General features: G+C 38.7%; 1 protein-coding gene across 1 annotated transcript in view; it reads left to right on the forward strand.

Moving 5' to 3' along the window:
• The window catches only part of NT5C2 (5'-nucleotidase, cytosolic II), a 106,896-nt gene that overhangs the window by 32,847 nt on the left and 51,112 nt on the right, over positions 1-22,937 (forward strand). Inside the window, 1 exon segment of the mRNA XM_033184125.1 lies at positions 21,766-21,839. Within this exon segment, the coding sequence (XP_033040016.1) occupies positions 21,766-21,839 (74 nt within the window).

Raw genomic sequence — 22,937 nt, forward strand, 5'->3', positions numbered from 1 at the left:
CTGGCCTCTGTTTTTATTCTTTTTTTTTTTTTTTTTTTGAGACGGAGTCTAGCTCTGTCGCCCAGGCTGGAGTGCAGTGGCGCGATCTCGGCTCACTGCAAGCTCCGCCTCCCGGGTTTACGCCATTCTCCTGCCTCAGCCTCCCGAGTAGCTGGGACTACAGGCGCCCGCCATCTCGCCCGGCTAGTTTTTTGTATTTTTTAGTAGAGACGGGGTTTCACCGTGTAGACCAGGATGGTCTCGATCTCCTGACCTCGTGATCCACCCGTCTCGGCCTCCCAAAGTGCTGGGATTACAGGCTTGAGCCACCGCGCCTGGCCTTTTTATTCTTGATTTTAGTAATTTGAGTCTTCTTTTTTTGGGTCAGTCTAGCTAAATGTCAATTTTGTTGATGTTTTTAAAGAACCAGCTTTTGGTTTCATTGATTTTTCTCCAGTGCTTTGGATTTTGCATATTTATATTTAAGTCTCTGCTCTCGTCTGTAATATATTATTTCCAACCTTCTGTTTGATTTGGGTTGAATTTATTCTTCTTTTTCTATAATTTCTTAAGGTGGAAGTCTAGGCTATTAATTGAGATGTTTCTTCTTTTTAAATACATGCCTTTACAGCTATACATTTTCTTCTGAGCACTGCTTTTGCTCTATCCCAATGGTTTTGTTATGTCCTTTTGTTTTCATTAAATTGTGTTTTCTGGCTTTCCTTGTGATTTCTATTTAGGAGTATGTTGTTTAATTTCTACATATTTGTGAATGTCCCAAATTTTCTTTTCTTCTTTTCTTCTTTTTTTTTTTTTTGAGATGGAGTCTCACTCTGTTGTCATGCTGGAGTGCAGTGGCGTGATCTCAGCTCACTGCATCCTCCACCTCCCAGGTTCCAGCGATTCTCCTGCGTCAGCCTCCTAAGTAACTGGGACTACAGGTGCACGCCACCATGCCCAGCTAATTACTGTATTTTTAGTAGAGACGGGGTTTGCCAATGTTGGCCAGGATGGTCTCAATTTCTTGACCTCGTGGTCTGCCTGCCTCGGCCTTCCAGGGTGCTGGGATTACAGGCATGAGCCACCACACCTGGCTCCAAATTTTCTTTTGTCATTGATTTGTACTTTCATTCCATTGTGGTTGTTGAACATATTTTGCATGATTTTAGTCCTTGTAAATTTACTGTGTCTTGGTTTATGGGCTACTCTGTGGTCTACCTTGAATAATCTATATGCTTTTGACAAGAATGTGTATTCTACTGATGTTGAGTGGCATATTCTAAAGATGTCTTTACCTTAATTTGTGTAGAATTTTTCACTGGGTATACATTTTTATATGTATTGTAGAAATCATGAGTTCACACCATTACATCTAATTCTAGTCAATCCTAGGAGAGTTCCTTCTTGTTCACTCCCATTCCCTGTTTGTATATCCCTTGTTCCACAGGTGAAAGCCCTGGCTTCTGACATGATCAACATACTTAGTTTGATTAATCTAAAATTGCTTCAGTTGATTAACTGCTACCATAACAAACAAACCTAAAAAGAGTTCAGGATTTGTTTGCCATTCTTCCACTTTCTTTTTTTTTTTTTTTTTTTGAGACGGAGTCTTGCTCTGTCACCCGGGCTGGAGTGCAGTGGCCGGATCTCAGCTCACTGCAAGCTCCGCCTCCCGGATTCACGCCATTCTCCTGCCTCAGCCTCCCGAGTAGCTGGGACTACAGGCGCCCGCCACCTCGCCCAGCTAGTTTTTTGTATTTTTTAGTAGAGACGGGGTTTCACCATGTTAGCCAGGATGGTCTCGATCTCCTGACCTTGTGATCCGCCCGTCTCAGCCTCCCAAAGTGCTGGGATTACAGGCTTGAGCCACTGTGCCCAGCCTCTTCCACTTTCTTAAAAAGTCTAAAGGCTTATAGTCAAATACTATGTTTTTTAGTTACTTGGGTTAGTTCTTCCTTGCTTTTTTTCTCTACAGTGTGGTTAGCGTATTTGTATACAGTATAATTAGGTTCATTTGTTTGCTTTCAGTTAAGTGTTGTTTTCTTTTTCATTCTGTTGATTTAATTTTTTAAATAATTTAACATAATCATATAACATTTCATAATACATCCTATGTTATAGCATTATTGTATACAATATATATGAGTAATATACATTTAAAAGTCAAAATTATGCACAAGGCATATCAGAAGTGTCACTCCCACCTATATGTCTCCCACAGTTGGTAGGTAATAAACTTTGGTTTTCTTTATTTTTCCTGCTTGGGATTCACTGGACCTCTTGATTTTGTGCTTGTATTTAATCAGTTTTGTAAAATTTTCAGTGGTTGTATTTTCATATATTGTTCCTGTCCTGTTTCTCCTTTCCTTCTGAACCCTAATAAGCATATGGTAGATTGGGACGGTGTCCTTTCTTCTCTTATCCGTTTGTATTTTCCATCCTTTTTTTTTTTTCTCTGTGTCACATTCTGCAAAGTTTTTCCTGACCTATCTTCCAGTTCACTAATTCTCTTTTCAGTTGGGTCTGATCTGTTGTGAAATCTGTTAATCACATTTAAAAATTTTGATTTACATAATTTTTTTTTTTGTTTCAGCATTTCATTTTGGAATATTTTTTCCAATCTGCTGTGTCACTTTTTGTAGTTTCTAGTTATATATTAAACATTTAAATCTTAGTGAACTTTGTTCTAAGAGTTGTAAGACCTGACTTATATTCCTGACTCTATTTCCAACCACCTCCATTTGAAAGCTTTTTTTTTTCTTTTTGAGATGGAGTCTCGCCCTGTCACCCAGGCTGGAGTGCAGTGGCGTGATCTCGGCTCACTGCAACCTCTGCCCCCTAGGTTCAAGTGATTCTCCTGCCTCAGCCTCCTGAGTAGCTGGGATTACAGGTGCGTGCCATCACACCTGGTTAAATTTTTCTACTTTTAGTAGAGATGGGGTTTCACTGTGCTAGCCAGGATGGTCTCAATCTACTGACCTCATGATCTGCCTGCCTCAGCCTCCCAAAGTGCTGGGATTACAGGCATGAGCCACCATGCCTGGCCCTTGAAAGCTTTTTTTTTTTTTTGAGACAGAGTTTTGCTCTTGTTGCCCAGGCTGGAGTGCAATGGCACGATTTCAGCTCACCGCAACCTCTGCCTGAGTTCAAGCGATTCTCCTGCCTCAGCCTCCCTAGTAGCTGGGATTATAGGCATGCATCACCACGCCTGGCTAATTTTGTCTTTTTAGTAGAGATGGGGTTTCGCCATGTTGGCTGGGCTGGTCTTCGAACTCCTGACCTCAGGTGATCCGCCTGCCTCGGCTTCCCAAAGTGCTGGGATTACAGGTATGAGCCACTGCGCGTGGCCCCTTGAAAGCTTTTTAAAAGAGGACTTTAATTATTACTACATCCATTAGGACGCATTTCTAAATATTACTACTATAGATCCAAGAAGTGAGGAATAATATAGTCATCATGCTCAAATTTTAATGTCTTATTTAAGCACACATGCATGCTTTAAAATGAATCTAATTATTTCTAGACTCTGGCCTTTTCATTCCTGATAATATTGCCCTAGTCCAGGCCCTTGTTATCACTGTCCTAGATTGTGGCAGTATCCCCTGTAGGTCTCCACACCTTCAGCCTTGTCCTCCTCAAAAAAAATTTTTTTTTCAAGAGATGGAGTATCACTGTGTTGCTCAGGCTGGAGTGTAATGGCATGATCATAAGTCACTGCAGTCACCTTGAGCTCAAGTAACTCTCACACCTCAGCCTCCCGAGTACCTGGGACTACAGGTGCATGCCACCATACCTGGCTAATTAAAAAATTTTTTTTGTAGAGACAGGATCTTGTATGTTGCCCATACTGGTCTAAAACTCTTGGCCTCAAGCAGTCCTCCCAGTTCTGCCTCCTGAGTCGCTGGGGTTACAGGTGTGAGCCATGGCATTTGGCCAAATTCATTTTTTAAATTATGTTAGAACCTTTAGTGATATCACATCGAGCATGCAACAGGATAAATTTTAACCCCACTAAGACTCTCTAAGACTGATCTTTTTCCACTTTTGTGTTGAGCAGTTCTCTTCCTCAGATTCTGTGTTCTGTCAACTCAACTGTATCTAGCTTTATTTTTTCTCTGAGACTGGATCTCACTCTGTCACCCAGGCTGGAGTGCAGTGGCGTGATCATGGCTCACTGCAGCCTTGACTTCCCAGGCTCATAGCTTTGTTTTTATTCACACATCATGATATTTATGTCATTTTGCTTTTTGTTCATGGTTCCTCTTCTGTTGGAGACCTCTTCTTTTCCTCTTAGCCTGCTGCTAATACTTTTAGCATGGTGATTAAGAGCATGGGCCTAGGGTTGGCATTTTGGATTATTCCATTTCTTTAGAATCACAGCATTTAACTTTTGTAAATTTTAATTTTGTCATCTTTGAAACTGGAATAACTTCTACCTCATAGAGTTACTGCAAAGATTAGATGAGGTAATAAAGAGCTTAGTACAGTGTCAGTTTTAAAAAGCAGTATCTCTTCCTAACTTTAAGACTCAGCCAAGAGGATCTATATGTCCCTCTCTGTTGTGCGTATCTCCAATACTACTATTAATACACTACTACATAACTGCTTTTGAATGAACCTTCTCACTAGCTTCTTAAAATCAAGGACTGCCAAGTTTATCTTTGTATTACTGGTACCTGGCACACAGACTTTCAGTAAATATTTGTTTAATATATGCATGGAGTTTGAAAGAGCTAGTCATCGTCAGACAATACCTTACCTTTTGCACAGGAAGCTCCTGTAAGTGTGTACCCTCAGTTCAAGTGAGAATTTTTGTTTTCCTTTGTCTTTGCCAGTAGTAAAGTCTTAAAATAGTAATTACATTTATTTCCACTGCACTGAGCTGTGATACCACAAGCTGAAAATCTAGGGAATCCATGGGAAGTTGGCACCCTTAAGGATTAGATCATTTTTCCATATTCAATTTGTATTCTTGTAGTTATGGAATTTGCTTTGAGGATGGTCAATGGAAATCCTTCATATTTGTGTAAAACTTGAGATTTAGATTTTTTTAAAAAGTATTTCCCAAGAGATATATTAATGAGGCAATGCCTGATAATCCAGTTGCTTTTCCTGTTCTCCTACCCTCAATAGTAGTTCTTGGAGTGCTTACATATGACAGACAACATCCCTACCAGATGTTATCTTCCCTTTTATAGATTAAAATGCTCAGGCTTAGGTTAAGTAACTTATTCAAAGTTCCAAAGCCAGAAAGTGGAGGAGCTGGAATTTAAGCCTTAGTTCTTCTAGTGCCCATGATCTTTCCATTATACCATACTGCTTTTCTAAGTAAACTGAAAATAATTTTCTTCTGTTTTTTTCCTTATGTTTTCTACCTTAAAGTCTTTTATCCCTACATTTAAGTTTATAGTATTTAGTAGTGCTTTTAATTACTTAGTAACTATTTAAACATTTTAATAACAAATAGAAGCCTTATGGTAAGATATTTAGGTAATATTTAAAGGGATAAAGCTTTTTAAAATTTTAAGCCTTAATTCAAGTAGTAGTTCTTTAAGATATATGTATTTTATTTTTAATTTGAATCACCACTAGGAGGATTTATTTGCCATCTCAACGTTCTTAGACTTTAGCAGACTTATTTATTTCTTCCCTATGCATTATATTGGTCAGGAGGCAGGAATGTTACAGATTTTTTTTCAAAGCTCAATTTGCTCTGAGATTTGGAATTAACCTTTAGAATGTTCTGGATTTATCCCCCATATGCCAAGGATCTGTAAATATCTTTTCACATGAGCTGAAATTTTCAGGCGATTAAGTGAAATATTTGTGAGCACAGATGTTTTGTTTAAAAGCAGTTAATGAAATCAGAAAAAAAATAACCTCACTGTGGAAATACTTTAGGTTCCTCCTGTAATATGATCGGCACATACTTCCTTCTCTTGTAATTCACATTGTTCATTTTCTGAGGGAGGAAATAACTAAACTAATAATTAAAACATAAAATTATTTATCCTGTGTGTTTTTTGCTCCCAGAGTAAACTAAAAATGATTTTGACCGACCAGGGCTGCTTGATTCTGTGAAACATTGTTTGCGTACTGTTGGAGGGCCTCATTAGGGGGTAAATTTGCTTTTTCTGTTTGCCAGTAACGATTCCTGTCTCTTACGGGAACTTGCCATTTGGATTGTCTCCTTCCTTAACTGGCCAGCCTTAAACAGTTCAGGCCATTAGTTATTTTTTCTAGTCTCGAAATTTTTAAAAAATTATTCTTAAGTTTTCAAGTATTTAAAGCTGAGGATATTGGTCACTGAGATATTGCCTAGTTAGGGTTCGGCATTGTGCCCAAATGTGTTGGGCCTCTCAGGGCCTGAGTTCTCTGTGCTTTAACAAATGAACTACAGTTCTCAAGAGATCAGTGAAGCTTGTTTGTTGATCCTGTATTCTCATCCAGAGGAAGTAGATCTTTGAGAATGTCTAAGGAAGGGTAAGTGATTTTATTATTCTTTCTCTTTCATTTTTCTCAGTGAAGAGGTGTCATCTGAGTGAATTAAAAGATTAATAAGCAGTGCTACCAGTCCAAGGGTGGAGGTAGAGGCAGAGATTGAAAGAAATTCATCCCAAATCTTACAGTGTTTCATGTGTAATCTACTGTAAAGTTGCTGTTGTTGTTTTGAAAGACAGCATTGAGTAAGGGTAATCTTAATAGGAATTTTGTAAGATATAAGTACTTTGTTTACTCTGTGGTAAATTCATTTTGTTTTCCTGCAGAATGTATTTATCAAGTTTGGAAGCGAACGGTGGTTTACCGAGGAATTGAGGGAAGCTTACAAATTCAAAGGCGTTTTAGATAAGTTGTACCTTTAGAAAATAGTGTGAAATATTTAGTGAAAAACAGCCTATGATTTTGTTTGTTTCTGGGAAGTGTAGGCAAAAAATAATTTAGAGTAGAATTCCCTATTCTAATTTGCTTTGCAATATAAGATAGTTCTCTGTTGTTTTTATATTATTTTCTCTTATGCTTCAGAGTCTGAATTATTACTGATTCTCTATTTGTGACCACTATAATAAGTGATAAGTTAATAACTGCATACTGTTAGTTATTTCATTTCTAGCCTTCAGGCATAACTAGACCTGGTTAATTTTAGAGAGATGTTTCTTTTGATAAAATAGGACATAAATCTTTCCAAAAAATTCTTTAAAAATACAGTAAAAGTTTAGTTTTTATTTTTCTAGAATCTGTTATTTTCTAGTTCTTTTGTTCTGTAAGAAAATTTGAAGTGGTTCCAGAGCCTCACATTTACAACTTATTTTAATCTAATCATATATTGATTATGAACAAAATAAAATTGGCCCACTTTACTACTATTTTTAAACTTCATTATTGAATAACGAGAACAACCAGGGGTATAAGTAATTCTGTATTATTTTTAGACCTTTTATGACATCACTAGAAATTTGAAGTTTCTTTTAAATGTGAAAGTTATGAAAGGAGTGCCATTTTAGATTGGTATATTTTCTTAAAGGACTGCCTTTTTAGGTTGGTGTATTTTCTTTCCTTCTATCACTGGCTATAGATCGGTAGTTGTTAAACCATTTTTATGATAAGGACTATCACAGGTGCTAGTATATTTGTCAATCTTGTACACAGGGTTGTTTATAAAGCTATTATAGTTTTTAGATTTAAGATGAATTGTATTTCTAGATGCAGTTAAAGTTCTTGGAAGTAGTTAGTACTAATTTTTTACCCATGGTAAAGTATATGTTAGATTTGGTTAGTTAGAGAAAGTTGAAGGGACCTATATTACCCCACTAGTACACTATAAGGGCAGAGACTTTTTTTTAGGTTTATTTGCAGGAGCCTCTGGGGCAATGCCTGTTCTGTCTGAATGGATAATAAGTGCATTTGAAGTAGGTGGAGTATATAAATGAAATCAATTAAGTTTTATTCTCTATGCTATCTTTAGAAATAAATGGATACGTTTTGTGCTTTGGGATGAAAAAAATTCTTACATTTACCATTTTCATAAGTGCGATGTTGACATTTGGTACCGTGTTATCATTTGATAGCTATGAAATATTTTCCTAATAGTAATAGGAAAAGATTGTTAATAGAGTTAAATCACCAAAAATTATACTTGAGCTTTATGTAAACCTATGGCAATTAAGACAGTGTGATATTAGTGTTAAGATAGGCATATAGATTTTGGAACCAAATGGGGAATTCATAGACCCACACATATATATAATCAATTGATTTTCAGCAATGAAGATAAGCTAATTCAATGGCGAGAGCCTAGTGTTTTTTTGTTTGTTTTTTTAAGAACAAGTTTCACTCTTGTTGCCCAGACTGGAGTGCAGTGGCGCAATCTTGGCTCACCGCAACCTCCACCTCCTAGGTTCAAGTGATTCTCCTGCCTCAGCCTTCCTGAGTAGCTGGAATTACAGGCATGCACCACCACGCCCGGCTAATTTTGTATTTTTAGTAGAGACAGTCTCCATGATGGTCAGGCTGGTCTCGATCTCCTGACCTCAGAGGATCCACCCGCCGTGGCCTCCCAAAGTGCTGGGGATTACAGGCATGAGCTACTGCGCTCAGCCAGGAGAGGCTAGTGTTTTTAACAAATGTACTGGAACAACTGAATATTCATATAGGGGAAAAAAATGACCTTTGACCTTTACCTCAAACCGTACATTAAAATAACACAAAATGGATCATAGACCTAAATATAATCTTTGTGACCACGAATGATGTACAGATTTCTTAGGTAAACTGAATTAAAATTATTAGACAAAATTGATAAGTTGAGCTTCATCAAAATTCAAAAAATCAAATTTCTGTTTCTTTAAAGACATCATTAAGAATATTTAAAGGTGGCCAGGCACGGTGGCTCACACCTGTAATCCCAGCACTTTGGGAGGCCGAGGCGGGCGGATCACGAGGTCAGGAGATCGAGACCATCCTGGCTAATACGGTGAAACCCCATCTGTACTAGAAATACAAAAATTAACCAGATGTGGTGGCGGATGCCTGTAGTCCCAGCTACTCGGGAGGCTGAGGCAGGAGAATGGTGTGAACCCGGGAAGCGGAGCTTGCAGTGAGCTGAGATCAGGCCACTGCACTCCAGCCTGGGTGACAGAGCGAGACTCCATCTCAAAAAAAAAAAAAAAAAGATATTTAAAGGCAAGCCGCAGACTGGGAGCAAATATTCCGAATATATTTATATCTGATAAAAGACTTGGATCCAAAATATATGAAGAACTCTTGTAATTCAATAGTAAGACAACCCAGTTTAAAAACAGGCAAAAGATTTGAATTGATGCTTCACAAAATTGGATTTGAAAAGATGCTATTGGTCATTAGGGAAATACAAATTAAAACTATAGTGAGATACCACTGCACACACACTAAAATGCCTGCAATAAAAAACACTGACAGTGTGACAGTGTGGAGCAATGGTAACTCTCATGCATTGCTACTAAGAGTGCAAAAGAGAAAAGAGTTTTGGCAATGTCTTTTTAAGTTAAACATATGCTTAACATATGACCTAGTAATTCCACTTTTAGATATTTACCCAAGAGATGAAAGGACGCCCACATACATTTGTATGTGACTGTTTGTAGCAGCATCATTTATAGTAGTCGAAAGCTGGAAACAAACCAAATGTCCATTAACTGAATGGATAAACAAATTGTGGTATATCCACACAATGAAATACTCAGGAATAAAAGAACTAATCATATATGCAGCAACATGGATGAATCTTGGAAGTATTGCTAAGTAAGCCAGACACATGACAAAATAATACTTGATTCCATTTATATGAAAACTACAGTGACAGAAAGTACTCGTGGTAGCTCAGGACCAAGGGCTGGGAAGGGTATTGCAAAAGAACATGAAGGAATTTTTTGGATTGAAGAAAATATTCTACATCTTGATTGTAGTAGTTGTTGCATGAGTGTATACCGTTATCAGACTCACCAAAATTCTCATTTACAGTGGGTGAATGTTATTTTAAGTAAATGATACCTTGGTAAAGTTGGTGGAGGAATGAGACTTGAGAAGCTCCTCATCCTGCAGATTTAAAATTTTGTAAATAAAGTGGTTGTTGATTATTCATATTCAAAGGGACATCTTTGGGAAAATATGGGTGCTCCTAGGATGTGTAATGCAGGGAAAAATATACTGTCTTTGCAGGGTCATGATTGAATTAGCCACCTGGAGTTGTTAAAGTGCCTTATTTATTTATTTATTTATAATTACGAGAGTTGCTGTCTTTTAGGTAAAAGGCCAAAATGAATTTTATTATTTGTTTTTATTTTAAATTCTGAGTTTTGACCTTTCTTCCAGTATAGGCACAGTACACTTGTTAATTTGGCCTTATGCTAACATGGATAACCATATTTTCTTCTCTAATTTCTGTCACACAGAGTTTAACCCTGCAATGTTGCTATGTTTTATGAATGATCTTCTATACACTGGTCTTTCAAAAATTGTAAAGAAAAAGTGAAAAACAGTTTAGAGGAAAATAGGGAAAAAGGGATTGGAAAAAACCTGTGCTTAATTAGACTGAGGTTTTAGAATAGTAAATGTGTTCTTAGAAGTACTGGTGTTGTCCTGGTTTCTCCCATAATTTCTGTATTTCTCTGATTTGGTAGTCAGCCCTCTCTTATATCTCCTACCGTCCTGCTCCCATTATCACAATTTCTTCATTTGAGAATGAAGGTGAAGGGAATTTTAATGTCTTTCCTTAAATATTTTTGATGAATATCCTTGAAGTGTGCTTTAAAATCTTTGGTGGAAAGAGAGTCTACATTATCATCAGTACTGCTATTATCTTGTCGTTTTTAAGATAGACCTTCTTTTACATTTAAACATCTCAGAAACTGGGCTGTATCTGGCAGTATACCACCTAGAATTCAAATTGAGTTCTTCCAGAGAGGATTTGCTTTTGCTTCTTTTGGTCACCTGGGGAAAGTATCAACCATCCTGGTAGTATAAATTCAGAGCACAACCTACAAGACTGACTTGTTCAAATTCTCAGGGAGAGATTTTTCCCCCTCCCTGGACTCAGTACAAAATAGAAAAGAGATGTACAGTCAAGGCTGAGATGTACAGGTTTCTTTGTGGGCCCTTGTGTGTTGTAGATATATTTCTCCCTTATCCTTATAATATGGGTATATCCCTTTTGATATCTTAGCTTTTTGTGGAATCTCCTACTAGGCTCTGACTTGGCATTTCCCCCCTTTTCTTACTGGTATATAATATGGGTACATTTTATAATTGATGGCATTTTAAATCTTAATCATCTTAAATTTTGTTATATGTATTTCTCCATACTGACTTTTGAAAAATCTGGAACTTTTAAATATTGAGTGTATGGGTGAGTAAAATGAGTATTATAATTAATTTATGTTTTATTTTATAAGTGCTAACACATTGGTTCAGATTTCTAGTGTATGTGCTGCCGAGGCGAGCACTGTTCAGATTTTTAATGCACAGGCTGCTGTTCTCTCTCTCTCTCTCTCTCTCTTTTTTTTTTTTTTGAGATGGAGTCTTGCTCTGTTGCCCAGGCTGGAGTGCAGTGGCGCGATCTTGGCTCACTGCAAGCTCTGCCTCCCGAGTTCATGCCATTCTCCTGCCTCAGCCTCCCGAGTAGCTGGGACTACAGGTGTCCGCCACCACGCCTGGCTAATTTTTTGTATTTTTTTAGTAGAGACAGGGTTTCACTATGTTAGCCAGGATGGTCTTGATCTCCTGACCTGGTGATCCACCTGCCTCTGCCTCCCAAAGTGCTGGGATTACAGGCATGAGCCACTGTGCCTGGCCACTGCTCTCCTCTTGACACAATCTGATAAACAAAATGTATCCTTCTTGATGTTCCTCAGAGAAAATGTTAAAACAAATTAGTAAGAAGTTGTTGGTTAGAATTTATGAAAGCAGGACGAATGCTAATAGATGTCTGTTGCTTTTAGAATCTAACCCAAAATTTCTTGTTGTGTCTGTATGTCCATGGTATTTGAGCTTTGAGTTTTCAAGAATCCATTTCAGGCCGGGCGCGGTGGCTCAAGCCTGTAATCCCAGCACTTTGGGAGGCCGAGACGGGCGGATCACGAGGTCAGGAGATCGAGACCATCCTGGCTAACACGGTGAAACCCCGTCTCGGCCGGGCGCGGTGGCTCAAGCCTGTAATCCCAGCACTTTGGGAGGCCGAGGCGGGCGGATCACGAGGTCAGGAGATCGAGACCATCCTGGCGAACACTGTGAAACCCCGTCTCTACTAAAAAATACAAAAAACTAGCCGGGCGTGGTGGCGGACACCTGTAGTCCCAGCTACTCGGGAGGCTGAGGCAGGAGAATGGCGTGAACCCGGGAGGCGGAGCTTGCAGTGAGCTGAGATCCGGCCACTGCACTCCAGCCCCGGCGACAGAGCAAGACTCCGTCTCAAAAAAAAAAAAAAAAAAAAAAAAAAGAAAGAACCCCGTCTCTACTAAAAAATACAAAAACTAGCCAGGCGAGGTGGCGGGCGCCTGTAGTCCCAGCTACTCGGGAGGCTGAGGCAGGAGAATGGCGTCAACCTGGGAGGCGGAGCTTGCAGTGAGCTGAGATCTGGCCGCTGCACTCCAGTCGGGGCGACAGAGCGAGACTCCGCCTCAAAAAAAAAAAAAAAAAAATCCATTTCATAAAGTTCTTACCTATAATATTTTTTATATCATTAAGCATACTTTTTACAAAGGATGGAGACATAATGGCAGACTGAGGTCTTCCTGTTACTTTTTTTAAATAACAGCTCTATTGAGATACAATTCACATACCATTCAATTCATCCTTTTAAAGCGTACAATTCGATGGTTTTAGTATATTCACAGAGTTGTGCAACCAATACCGCTATCTAATTTTAGAACATTTCATTACCCCCACAAGAAACCCTGTACCCAATAGCAGAAACTCCCCGTTCCCTCCTCCCCACAGCCTCTGGCAATGACCAACCCCTATTAAGTTTCTAGTTTAAGCTTAATTTTTAGTTCAGTTAAATATTGTGTCTGCTATTACAAGGCCCTATGTTAGGTGTTGGGAAGGTTGTAAATCCTGGTCTCAAAGTTTATAATCCTGTAAAGAATAAGAGAACTACCATATTTTATGTATATGACAACATATAGTGTCAAAATAGGGAATTTAGAATATTTAAAACTCTCATTTGGGTCACAACTTTATAGAATTTTAGTTGTTGATGCAGTTTCTTTCATTAAGTGGAAAAGCAATGAGATCCAGAGACATTACTGTTACATAGTTCTATGATACAACCAGAATATTGATAGTTCCTTGACAAAATCACTTGAGATGCAGGGTCTTGAATAATTAGAGATAACTGAGGTGGCCCTGTTAAGTATAGGGAAAAGAATATAAACAAAGCCTTAGGGCATATTTAGGAAACAGCAGGTAGCTCACTTTGTTTACTACAGCCAAAGGTACATGATGTGGCACAACGTAAGATCAAACTGATTTTGACAAAATGGTGAAAGATTTTGAACTTGAAGATCCAAGAATTTGCAATTTATTAATTGGGGAGGTAGTGAGCGATGACTAAAAGTTCTTAAGAGAGTGATATGATTGGATCGGGGCTTTAGGACACAAACTATCTGTGAGGGAGGACCAGTTTATAAACAACTTTTTTCCAATCTGTTTCAAATGGACACATTTATAAAATAAAAATAACTCAAGGAAAATGAAGACACAATGTAAGCCTACCTTTTTTATTGCTACATTCAACAAACAAAATTTCTCTGTCAAATTACTATAAAAGTTTCTAAATGCTTAAAATTTCTGTATGTGTCATGTCATGGGTTAGTAATAAATGTTCATAAGCTAGCATTGGTCTGTGGACCATGCTTTAAGTAGCACTACTTCAAAGCAATTAATTTGGCATTAGTGTGAAGGCAGAGCAATTGGGAGATGATTGTTGGACTAATGAGGACCTGGACATGTTGTTAGCACTGTGAATTGAATGGAAGATTGGATTCCAGAGACGTTTGGTAATTTAAATGAAGGCACATGAGATGATTGGATGTGGATTTGAAGAAGAGGAAAGAATCAAAAGGTAATAACTAGATTTTAAGCTTGAGTGGGAAAATGGGGTTGCCCGTAGCAGAAATAGGAACTAGTTTGGAGGTTGGGTTTTCAACAAAAAACCACATTATAGCATTTTCTATTAAGTAAAAATATGCATATATACAGACATGTACTTTTTAGTTCATAATTTCAATTTGCCCTCTCAAAAAGCACTTGTAACTTTTTCTTTTCTTGATTGTAGCAAATTTTCAATGTATAATTATGCAAGCCCATAAGGAAAACAGATGCCCAAGAAGATTTTATACTTGAATCCTTAGTCTCATTTGTTGTTGCACTAACTGTCATTGGGCACTTGGCCAGGAAATTGTGACTCCTAGGCAAGGGGAGGAGTTACAGATAAAGTTCATCATTGCCAAAGAAATTCTATTCCAAATGGATTTGTGCGGAGCAACAGTGATATCCAGTGACAAGTTAAATTAGACACAGAGGTGTTTTCTCCAGCACTGTCTCCGAAGACACATGGTTTTGAGGGGTCTGATTCAGGCTAAACTTCTTGAAGTTAAGTCACAAAAAAACTATACTAGGGACTTTACGAAGAATTTTGTTATGTGACTTCAAGAACTAGTTGACTCAGATAGTTTTATACTTTTCAAAACGGCAACCAGTGACAGATGAGGTAATACTGCTTTGAATTGCAAGTTAAATCTCAAAGCCATTAAGATTGCTATTTACAAAATTTCAAATTCAATAAATTGCATGTTCATGTTACTTAAGTGTGAGAATATTCCTGTTTATAAAGCACATTATATTAATGGCTCTATTTCTTACGGTTAATATTTATATTAACTCGGATAGAATTTATTCAAGTTTAATGTCGTAACTGCTGTGGGATATGATAATAAAAACTGTTACATTTGTCTTTGTATTGAAGTCTGTGCTTGGTTTTATAGTGTTCCTGTCACCTAGAGATTGTTTTTCTTGTTCATGCTCAAATCTGCAACTTACAAAAGACTTAGTATGTTGGAATTGCTGGTTAATTGTGCTTTAAGATTGGATGCTTAGTTTAGTCATGTTTTCTAGGGTGGTAAGTTTGTGCTTTTTTAAAAGCAAGCTTCAGGAAGTTAATTTCTCAGATATGTTCAAAATCTTGAACACAGGGGTGGAGTATGTTCCACTCGTTAATAATTTAGAAATGTGACACAGTAAACTGGCACTGGCAAAGGTACAGTCAAGGTCCTGAAACCAGTAGAAATTTTTGGATTCCTCAAACAGATAAATCTTTTTGTTTTGAAATGTATGATGGGGCAGTGGGCCAGCCTTGTAATTGATATAGTACCTTTTAGTTGATACAGTACCTAACACTTTGTTTTGCTATAACCTCAGTGAAGAGTAGTCACTACTTTGAGACCAGGAGATTCATTTCTCTTGAAGACTGTATCCTGGAGACATGATATTTCATGCTTTAAGGCTGCCTCTGTGCTGAAGTCAGTGCATACTTTAAGGATTTGGATGTTTATTATCTTTGTAAACTGTGGCATGTATAGCCAAATAACTATATTTGGCTTATTGCAGTTCTCTATAATACAGCTGTTCTATTTTGCCATTATAGCTTTGCTTATGCACTTTAGATATGCATACAACAAATTAGATTTAATTCCACATTGTCCCTCCCCTCATGTTTTATAGCCTAAATTAGGGAAAGAAAAGGAAAGATGAGAATATATGTGAGGCTTTTTATTTTTATAAACATAATATAAATGAATTGAGGGGGAGACAGGAGTGATTGTTTCTAAGTTCAGGAATTGCTTTTGTGGTTAGAGCACTTATTTTGAATGAAAATGGAAAGATAAAGGATATTTGGTAGAACTTCATGGGAAAACATCTTATTTCCTAATTTTAGACTCTTACAAAATCTGTCCTAGCTCTTTCTGCTCCCTAAAGAACAGCCTCTATGACATATGTCACAAAATGGTATCTGCTTTATAGTAGACAATAAGTGTGTTGATTGAATAGTTAATGTGACTAGGTTAAAGAGATGAGAAGAGCATTTGATGGATATTTACCAATGATTATTTTGGCAAAACCAGATTTTCATATTCCTGAAATATATTATTCCTTGAGTTTACATAGATAATAAAGGTACATTATAATCCTTGAATCCTTAAAAATATACATATGTGATTTGATAGATTTTCATGACAGTACAAGCTTAATGTCTTTTCTAACAAAGAAAGAAACTGGTACTTGGCTGGGACTGTTGACAGTTTCTTAAGCACTGATTGAGTGACATTAGCAGCAAAATCTCTTTTTTCCTGTAATGTTAGCTGTGCCTGAAGCCAGCTAGCATCTTTCTTCTATGAGAGTCAAAGCTGTTTCTTTTATTATGTGGTTCCACATACTTCTATCCTGGATTGTATCACAAAGGAAAAAATCGTCCCCAATCCATTCCTGCTTGTATTCCCATGGAATATTTTAGGCATGTCAGCTGTTAGGGCCTGATCAAGGCTTTGATCCAGTTGGCTCTCTAGCTTCAATTAAGAATCTGTTTGAAAAGCCTTCAGTAGTAACATTTAGTTTCTAGAGTTACAACCATTATTTTGTCTTTTATCCCTGTTGTACTTTCAAAAGGATTTATGTAACTGGGAAAAATAATAAAGCAGATGCTTTTATCAATAATAGCGGGGTGATATTTGATGAAATATTAGAAGGTGATTGGGGGCTGGAGGTTGGAGGGTGTTTTTTGTTTCTTTGTTTGAGACAGGGTCTTGCTCTGTTGCCCAAGCTAGAGTGCACTGGCACGGTCTCAGTTCACTGCAGCCTTGACCTCCTGGGCTCATGTGATCTTCCTGCCTCAGCCTCCTGAGTAGCTGAGACTACAGGCATGTGCCACTCTGCCTGGGTAATTTTTTATTTTTTTGTAGAGATAGGGTCTCACTATATTGCCCAGGCTGGTCTCAGACTCCTGGGCTCAAACAGTCCTCCCACCTTGGCCTCCCAAAGTGCTGGGATTATAGGCGTGAGCCACCACTCTTGGTTGTCTCAAACTCCTTTTTTTTTTTTTTTTGAGACGGAGTCTGGCTCTGTCGCCCAGGCTGGAGTGCGGTGGCCGGATCTCAGCTCACTGCAAGCTCCGCCTCCCAGGTTCACGCCATTCTCCTGCCTCCGCCTCCCAAGTAGCTGGGACTACAGGCGCCCGCCACCTCGCCCGGCTAGTTTTTTGTATTCTTTAGTAGAGACGGGATTTCACCGTATTAGCCAGGATGGTCTTGATCTCCTGACCTTGTGATCCGCCTATCTCGGCCTCCCAAAGTGCTGGGATTACAGGCTTGAGCCACCGCGCCCGGCCTCAAACTCCTTTTTAAAAAAGTCTCCAAGGCTGTCTCTACAAAAAAAAAGGAAAAGAAAAATAGCTGGACATGGTGGTGTATACCTGTGGTCCTAGCTACTTGGGAGGTTGAGGCTGAGGTAGGAGGATAACATGAGCCTGGGAGGTTGGGGTTGCAGTGAGCCATTATCACACCGCTGCACTCCAGCCTGGGCAACATAGTAAGACTGTGTCTTGAAAATAAATAAGAAACATATATATACAAATTAGGCATTTTTAAATGGTGAGGTAAATATCAATAGAAGATCTGATATTTTCTTTTTGTATCCCAGTGGAGGCTTTTTGCATCCCTTAGTGCAGCTACTCTTCTTTGGAGACCATTGACCTAGATCACTGATGGGGGAGCCCAGCCCAAGCCTTTTGTTTTTAATAAGTTACTTAGGTGATTGTGATTTTGATGTACACTGCAGTTTTGAGATCCACTGATCTATATCATTCAAATTTCTTATAGTTACTTATGAAATGAAGGCAAAGAAAAGGTTTGGTCAGAAGAGGAGAAGCCATGAAGTTTTAACTTGGGCTACCAAGCTGAGGATCAGGTGGAAAGGATAACCTTATTTTCTTTCTTTTCCCTTTCCTTTCCCTTTCCTCCTTTCTTTTTTTTTTTTTTTTGATGGAGTCTTGCTCTGTAGCCCAGGCTGGAGTGCAGTAGCGCAGTCTCGGCTCACTGCAACCTCTGCCTCCTGGGTCCAGGCTCAAGCAATTCTCCTGTCTCAGCCTCCTGAATAGCTGGGATTACAGGAATGCGCCACCATGCCCAGCTAATTTTTGTATTTTTAGTAGAGACAGGGTTTCACCATGTTGGCCAGTCGGGTCTTGAACTCCTGACCTCGTGATTCGCCCACCTCAGCCTCCCAAAGTGCTGGAATTACAGGCATAAGCCACCGCGCCTGGCTCTTCCTTTCTTTTCTTCTTACTTTTTTTCCTGTTTGTGGCAGGGTCTCACTCTGTCACCCAGGCTAGAGTGCAGTGGTACAATCTCAGCTCGTTGCAGCTTCTGCCTCTGAGGCTCAGGAGATCCCACTTCAGCTTCTCGAGTAACTAGGACTTCAGGCATGCACCACCACACCTAGCTTTTTTTTTGGTATTTTTTGTGGAGATGGGGTTTTGACATGTTGCCTAGGCTAGTCTCGAACTCCTGTGCTCAAGCGATCTGCCTGCCTTGTAAAGTACTGGGATTACAGGCGTGAGCCACTACATCTGGCCCTTATTTTTAAAGATGATTAAAACTTACCCTGAAAGACCATCATGCTGATGATCTACCATATTATTATATGTTCAGTTTTTCCTATGTCTTCATAGTGATCTTTCTGATTATTTCATTTCCTTAAAATCTGATATTTTGGTCTTAAATGCAGGATAAAGTCCAAATTCCCTAATGTGGCTTACAAAATTTTCATGATTTTGACCCCTGCTAACCTTCCATAGCTTTTATTGCTCCTTCCCCCATGCTTGCCCCCTGGAAAACCTGTTCCTGTGAAAACAAACAGAAGCAAAATCAAAGAAAGCTTCTCAACTCCAGCCACAATAAATGATCTGTAGTTTACTGTAAACCTTTTCCGTACTTGGTTATTTTGCCTGCATTGCCTTTCTTGCGTTTTCCTAGTGGAAAACTACTGATTGATTAAGATTCAGTTCAAACATTTCTTCCTGACCTCTCTAAACAACTGGTACTCTCTCCTCCATGTGATTTTATAGTACTTACTGAATTGCTGAAATTACTTAAAAGTCTCCCTTCTAGTAGGCTGAGTTCCTCAAGGATAAAGAGAGTAAATTACAATGTAAGTTTCATGAGGGCTGATACAGTCTTTTGTTTAATCATAGTATCTGGGTATAATAGTAGCTATTTATTTAATGAATCTATATATCTTCAGTGGGCTTTAAATTACTTGTTTATTAAATAAATTATAAATTAATAAGTGAATGAGTTATAAAATCCCAAAAGTAATCTTATTTTATGGGGTCAGACTTGGAAAGGAGAGCGTCTTCTTTGAAATCTTGAATACATGGCATTTTTAATGCCAGGACACAATACACAAATCTGTATATTTTTGTATGATATCTGATTTCATTTTCTGTATAGGAAAGACGGATAATATTTTTAAATTTCTAATTTATTTGTTATGTTTTTTGGAAACAGGGTCTTACTCTCCTACCCAGGCTGGAGTTCAGTGGTGTGATCTTGACTCACTATAGCCTTGATCTCTTAGACTCAAGCAATCCTCCTACCTCAGCCTCCCAAGTAGCTGGGACCACAGGTGCACACCACCATCCCCAGCTGATTTCTGTATTTTTTGTAGAATTGGGGTCTCACCATGTTACCTAGGCTGGTCTTGAACTCTTGAGCTGAAGCCATCTGCCTGCCTTGGCCTCCCAAAATGCTGGGATTACAGGTGTGAGCCACTGCTCCCGGCCTTGAATAATTTTTATGGATTTTAATATTGGTATTTAAATGAGAAGGTCTAAAAGAAAACAAAGGAAAAGCTTCTTGACATTGGTCTTGGCAGTGATTGTTTTTGTTTAGGACACCAAAAGCACAGGCAACAAAAGCAAAAACAAGCGGGACTACCTCAAACTAAAAAGCTCCTGCACAGCAAAGGAGAAACAGCAAAGTAAAAAGGCAACCTATGGATTGGCAGAAACTGTTTGCGAACCATATATCTGATAAGGGATTAATATCTAAAATATATGAGGACCTCAAACAGTAACCATAAAAGGAATAACCCAAAAACGGGCAAAGGACCTGCATAGACATTTCTCCAAAGCAAACGTGCAAATGGCTAACAGGTGTTTGAAAAGGTGCTTAACATCATTAATCATCAGGGGGAGTGCAAATCAAAACCACCATGAGTTATCATCTCATACCTATTAGAATGCCTTTTATCAAAAAGGTAAGAAATAAATGTTGGCAAGGATGCAGTGAAAAGGGAATCTTTGTACAGTGTTGGTGGCAATGTAAACTGATGCAGCCACCGTGGAAAATGCTGTAGAGCTTCCTAAACAAATTGAAAATAGAGCTGCCATATTACCCAGCAGTTCTTCTAGTTATATTCCCAAAGGAAGTAAAATCACCACTTTGTAAAGATATCTGCACTCCCATGTTCATTGCAACATTATTTAGAGTAGCCAGGAGATGGAAAATAACAAAATATCTGTTGATGGGCTGAATGAATGGATAAGGAAATTATGGTATATATACACACAATGGAATATTCAGCCTTAAAAAAGGAGATTCTACTGTTTGCAACACCATTGATGAACCTAGAAGACATTATGCTAAGTGAAATAAGCCAGATACACCAAAGAATACTGCATGATTTCACATGTGGAATCTAAAAAAACAATCAAAAAAGGAAACCATAGAAACAAAGAGCAAAACAGTGATTGGAGGCCAGGCATGGTGGCTCATGTCTGTAATCCCAGGACTTTGAGAGGCCGAGGTGGGAGGGTTGCTTGAGCCAGGAGTTGAAGACCAGCCTGAGCAACATAGGTGAGCCTCTGTCTCTACAAAAAATAAAAAAATTATCTCCTGAGCCTAGGAGGCTGAGGCTGCAGTGAGTCATGATTGCACCACTGCACTCCAGCCTGGGTGACAGAGTGACTCTGCCTCAAAAAACAAAAACAAAACAATGTGGGGCTTTGGGAGGCCGAGACGGGCGGATCACGAGGTCAGGAGATCGAGACCATCCTGGCTAACATGGTGAAACCCCGTCTCTACTAAAAAAATACAAAAAATTAGCCGGGCGAGGTGGCGGGCGCCTGTAGTCCCAGCTACTCGGGAGGCTGAGGCGAGAGAGTGGCGTAAACCCGGGAGGCGGAGCTTGCAGTGAGCTGAGATCTGGCCACTGCACTCCAGCCTGGGCGACAGAGCGAGACTCCGTCTCAAAAAAAAAAAAAAAAAAACAATGTGGGGGAAGGATGGAAAGATGTAGATCAGAGGGTACAAAGTTGCAGTTATGTTGGATGAATGCCTAATGTACAGCATGAGGGCTATATTTAATAATATTGTATTATGTACTGGTAATTTGTCAAGACAATAGATTTTAAGTACTTTGTACCACAAAAAAAAGAAAGAAGTAAAGGTAACTATATGGGATAATGAGTATGTTAATTTGTTTGACTGTATTAATCATTTCACTGTGTATATGTGTATCAAGATAAGTATATCAAACAGCATGTTATGTTATACATCCTAATATATAATTTTAAAAGTTTAAAAAATCAGTTGGAAAAATAAATAAACGAGAAAACCTAGAAAAATAGCCAAATAACTTTATTAAACTTGAGAATTTATTTTCCAATGTTGAGATATTATTTTTTATTATTTTCTATAGGGTGTTTGTGAACCGAAGTTTAGCCATGGAAAAGATAAAGTGTTTTGGTTTTGATATGGATTATACCCTTGCTGGTGAGTAGCAATTTCTGATTGCTTAAGAACTGCTGCTTTGGGTATAACACAGTGGGTTCACAGTAGGCAATTCAATTAACATTTGCTAACTTAATCATGTATTTGGCTGCCAGAAGCTTTTATTATCAGATTGCTTCCACTAAGATTTATGAATATTGAAATTATCAGATATCCTTGAGATTTGGCTCATGAGTTTGCACACATAGAGATCCTGGTAAGAAATAATATGGTAAAATCATACATTGATACGTATATTTGGGCATTTTTGACTTTTACTCTTAGCCATTCTTTAGGTATGAGATTTTGTATCTCTTACTTTGCCACAGATAAACTTGTATCAGTTAAAAATTTTAATGTTACTTTTTTTTTTGAGACGGAGTTTCACTCTTGTCTTCCAGGCTGGAGTGCAATGGTGCGATTTGGGCTCATTGCAACCTCCACCTCCTGGGTTCGAGCGATTCTCCTTCCTCAGCCTCCCAGGTAGCTGGGATTACAGGTGTGCGCCACCATACCCAGCTAAATTTTGTATTTTAGTAGAGATGGGATTTCACCATGTTGGCCTGGCTGATCTTGAACTCCTGACCTCAGGTGATCTACCCGGCTTGGCCTCCCAAAGTGCTGGGATTACAGGCGTGAGCTACCACGCCCAGACAATATGTTGTTGTTAACACAGATGGGAAATGTGTTCATTTTCCATTTAAATGATTGCACACATAATATGTATAAGGCTTTTAAAAAACTAGAGCCGCAGCCATAAGAAAGAATGAGTTTGTGTCCTTTGCAGGGACATGGATGAAGCTGGAAGCCATCATTCTCAGCAAACTGCACAGGAACCGAAAACCAAACACTGCATATTCTTACTTATAAGTAGGAGTTGAACATTGAGAACACATGAACACAGGGAGGGGAACATCACACACTGGGGCTTGTCCGGGGGTGGGAGGCAAAGGGAGGGAGAGCATTAGGACAAACACCTAATGCATGCAGGGCTTAAAACCTAGATGATGGGTTTATATGTGCAACAAACCACCATGGTACATGTATACCTATGTAACCTGCATGTTCTGCGCACATATCCCAGAACTTTAAAAAAACAAC

This window comes from Trachypithecus francoisi, unplaced genomic scaffold (genome assembly GCF_009764315.1).
Source record: "Trachypithecus francoisi isolate TF-2019V2 unplaced genomic scaffold, Tfra_2.0 Contig01579, whole genome shotgun sequence".
NCBI lineage: Eukaryota > Metazoa > Chordata > Mammalia > Primates > Cercopithecidae > Trachypithecus > Trachypithecus francoisi.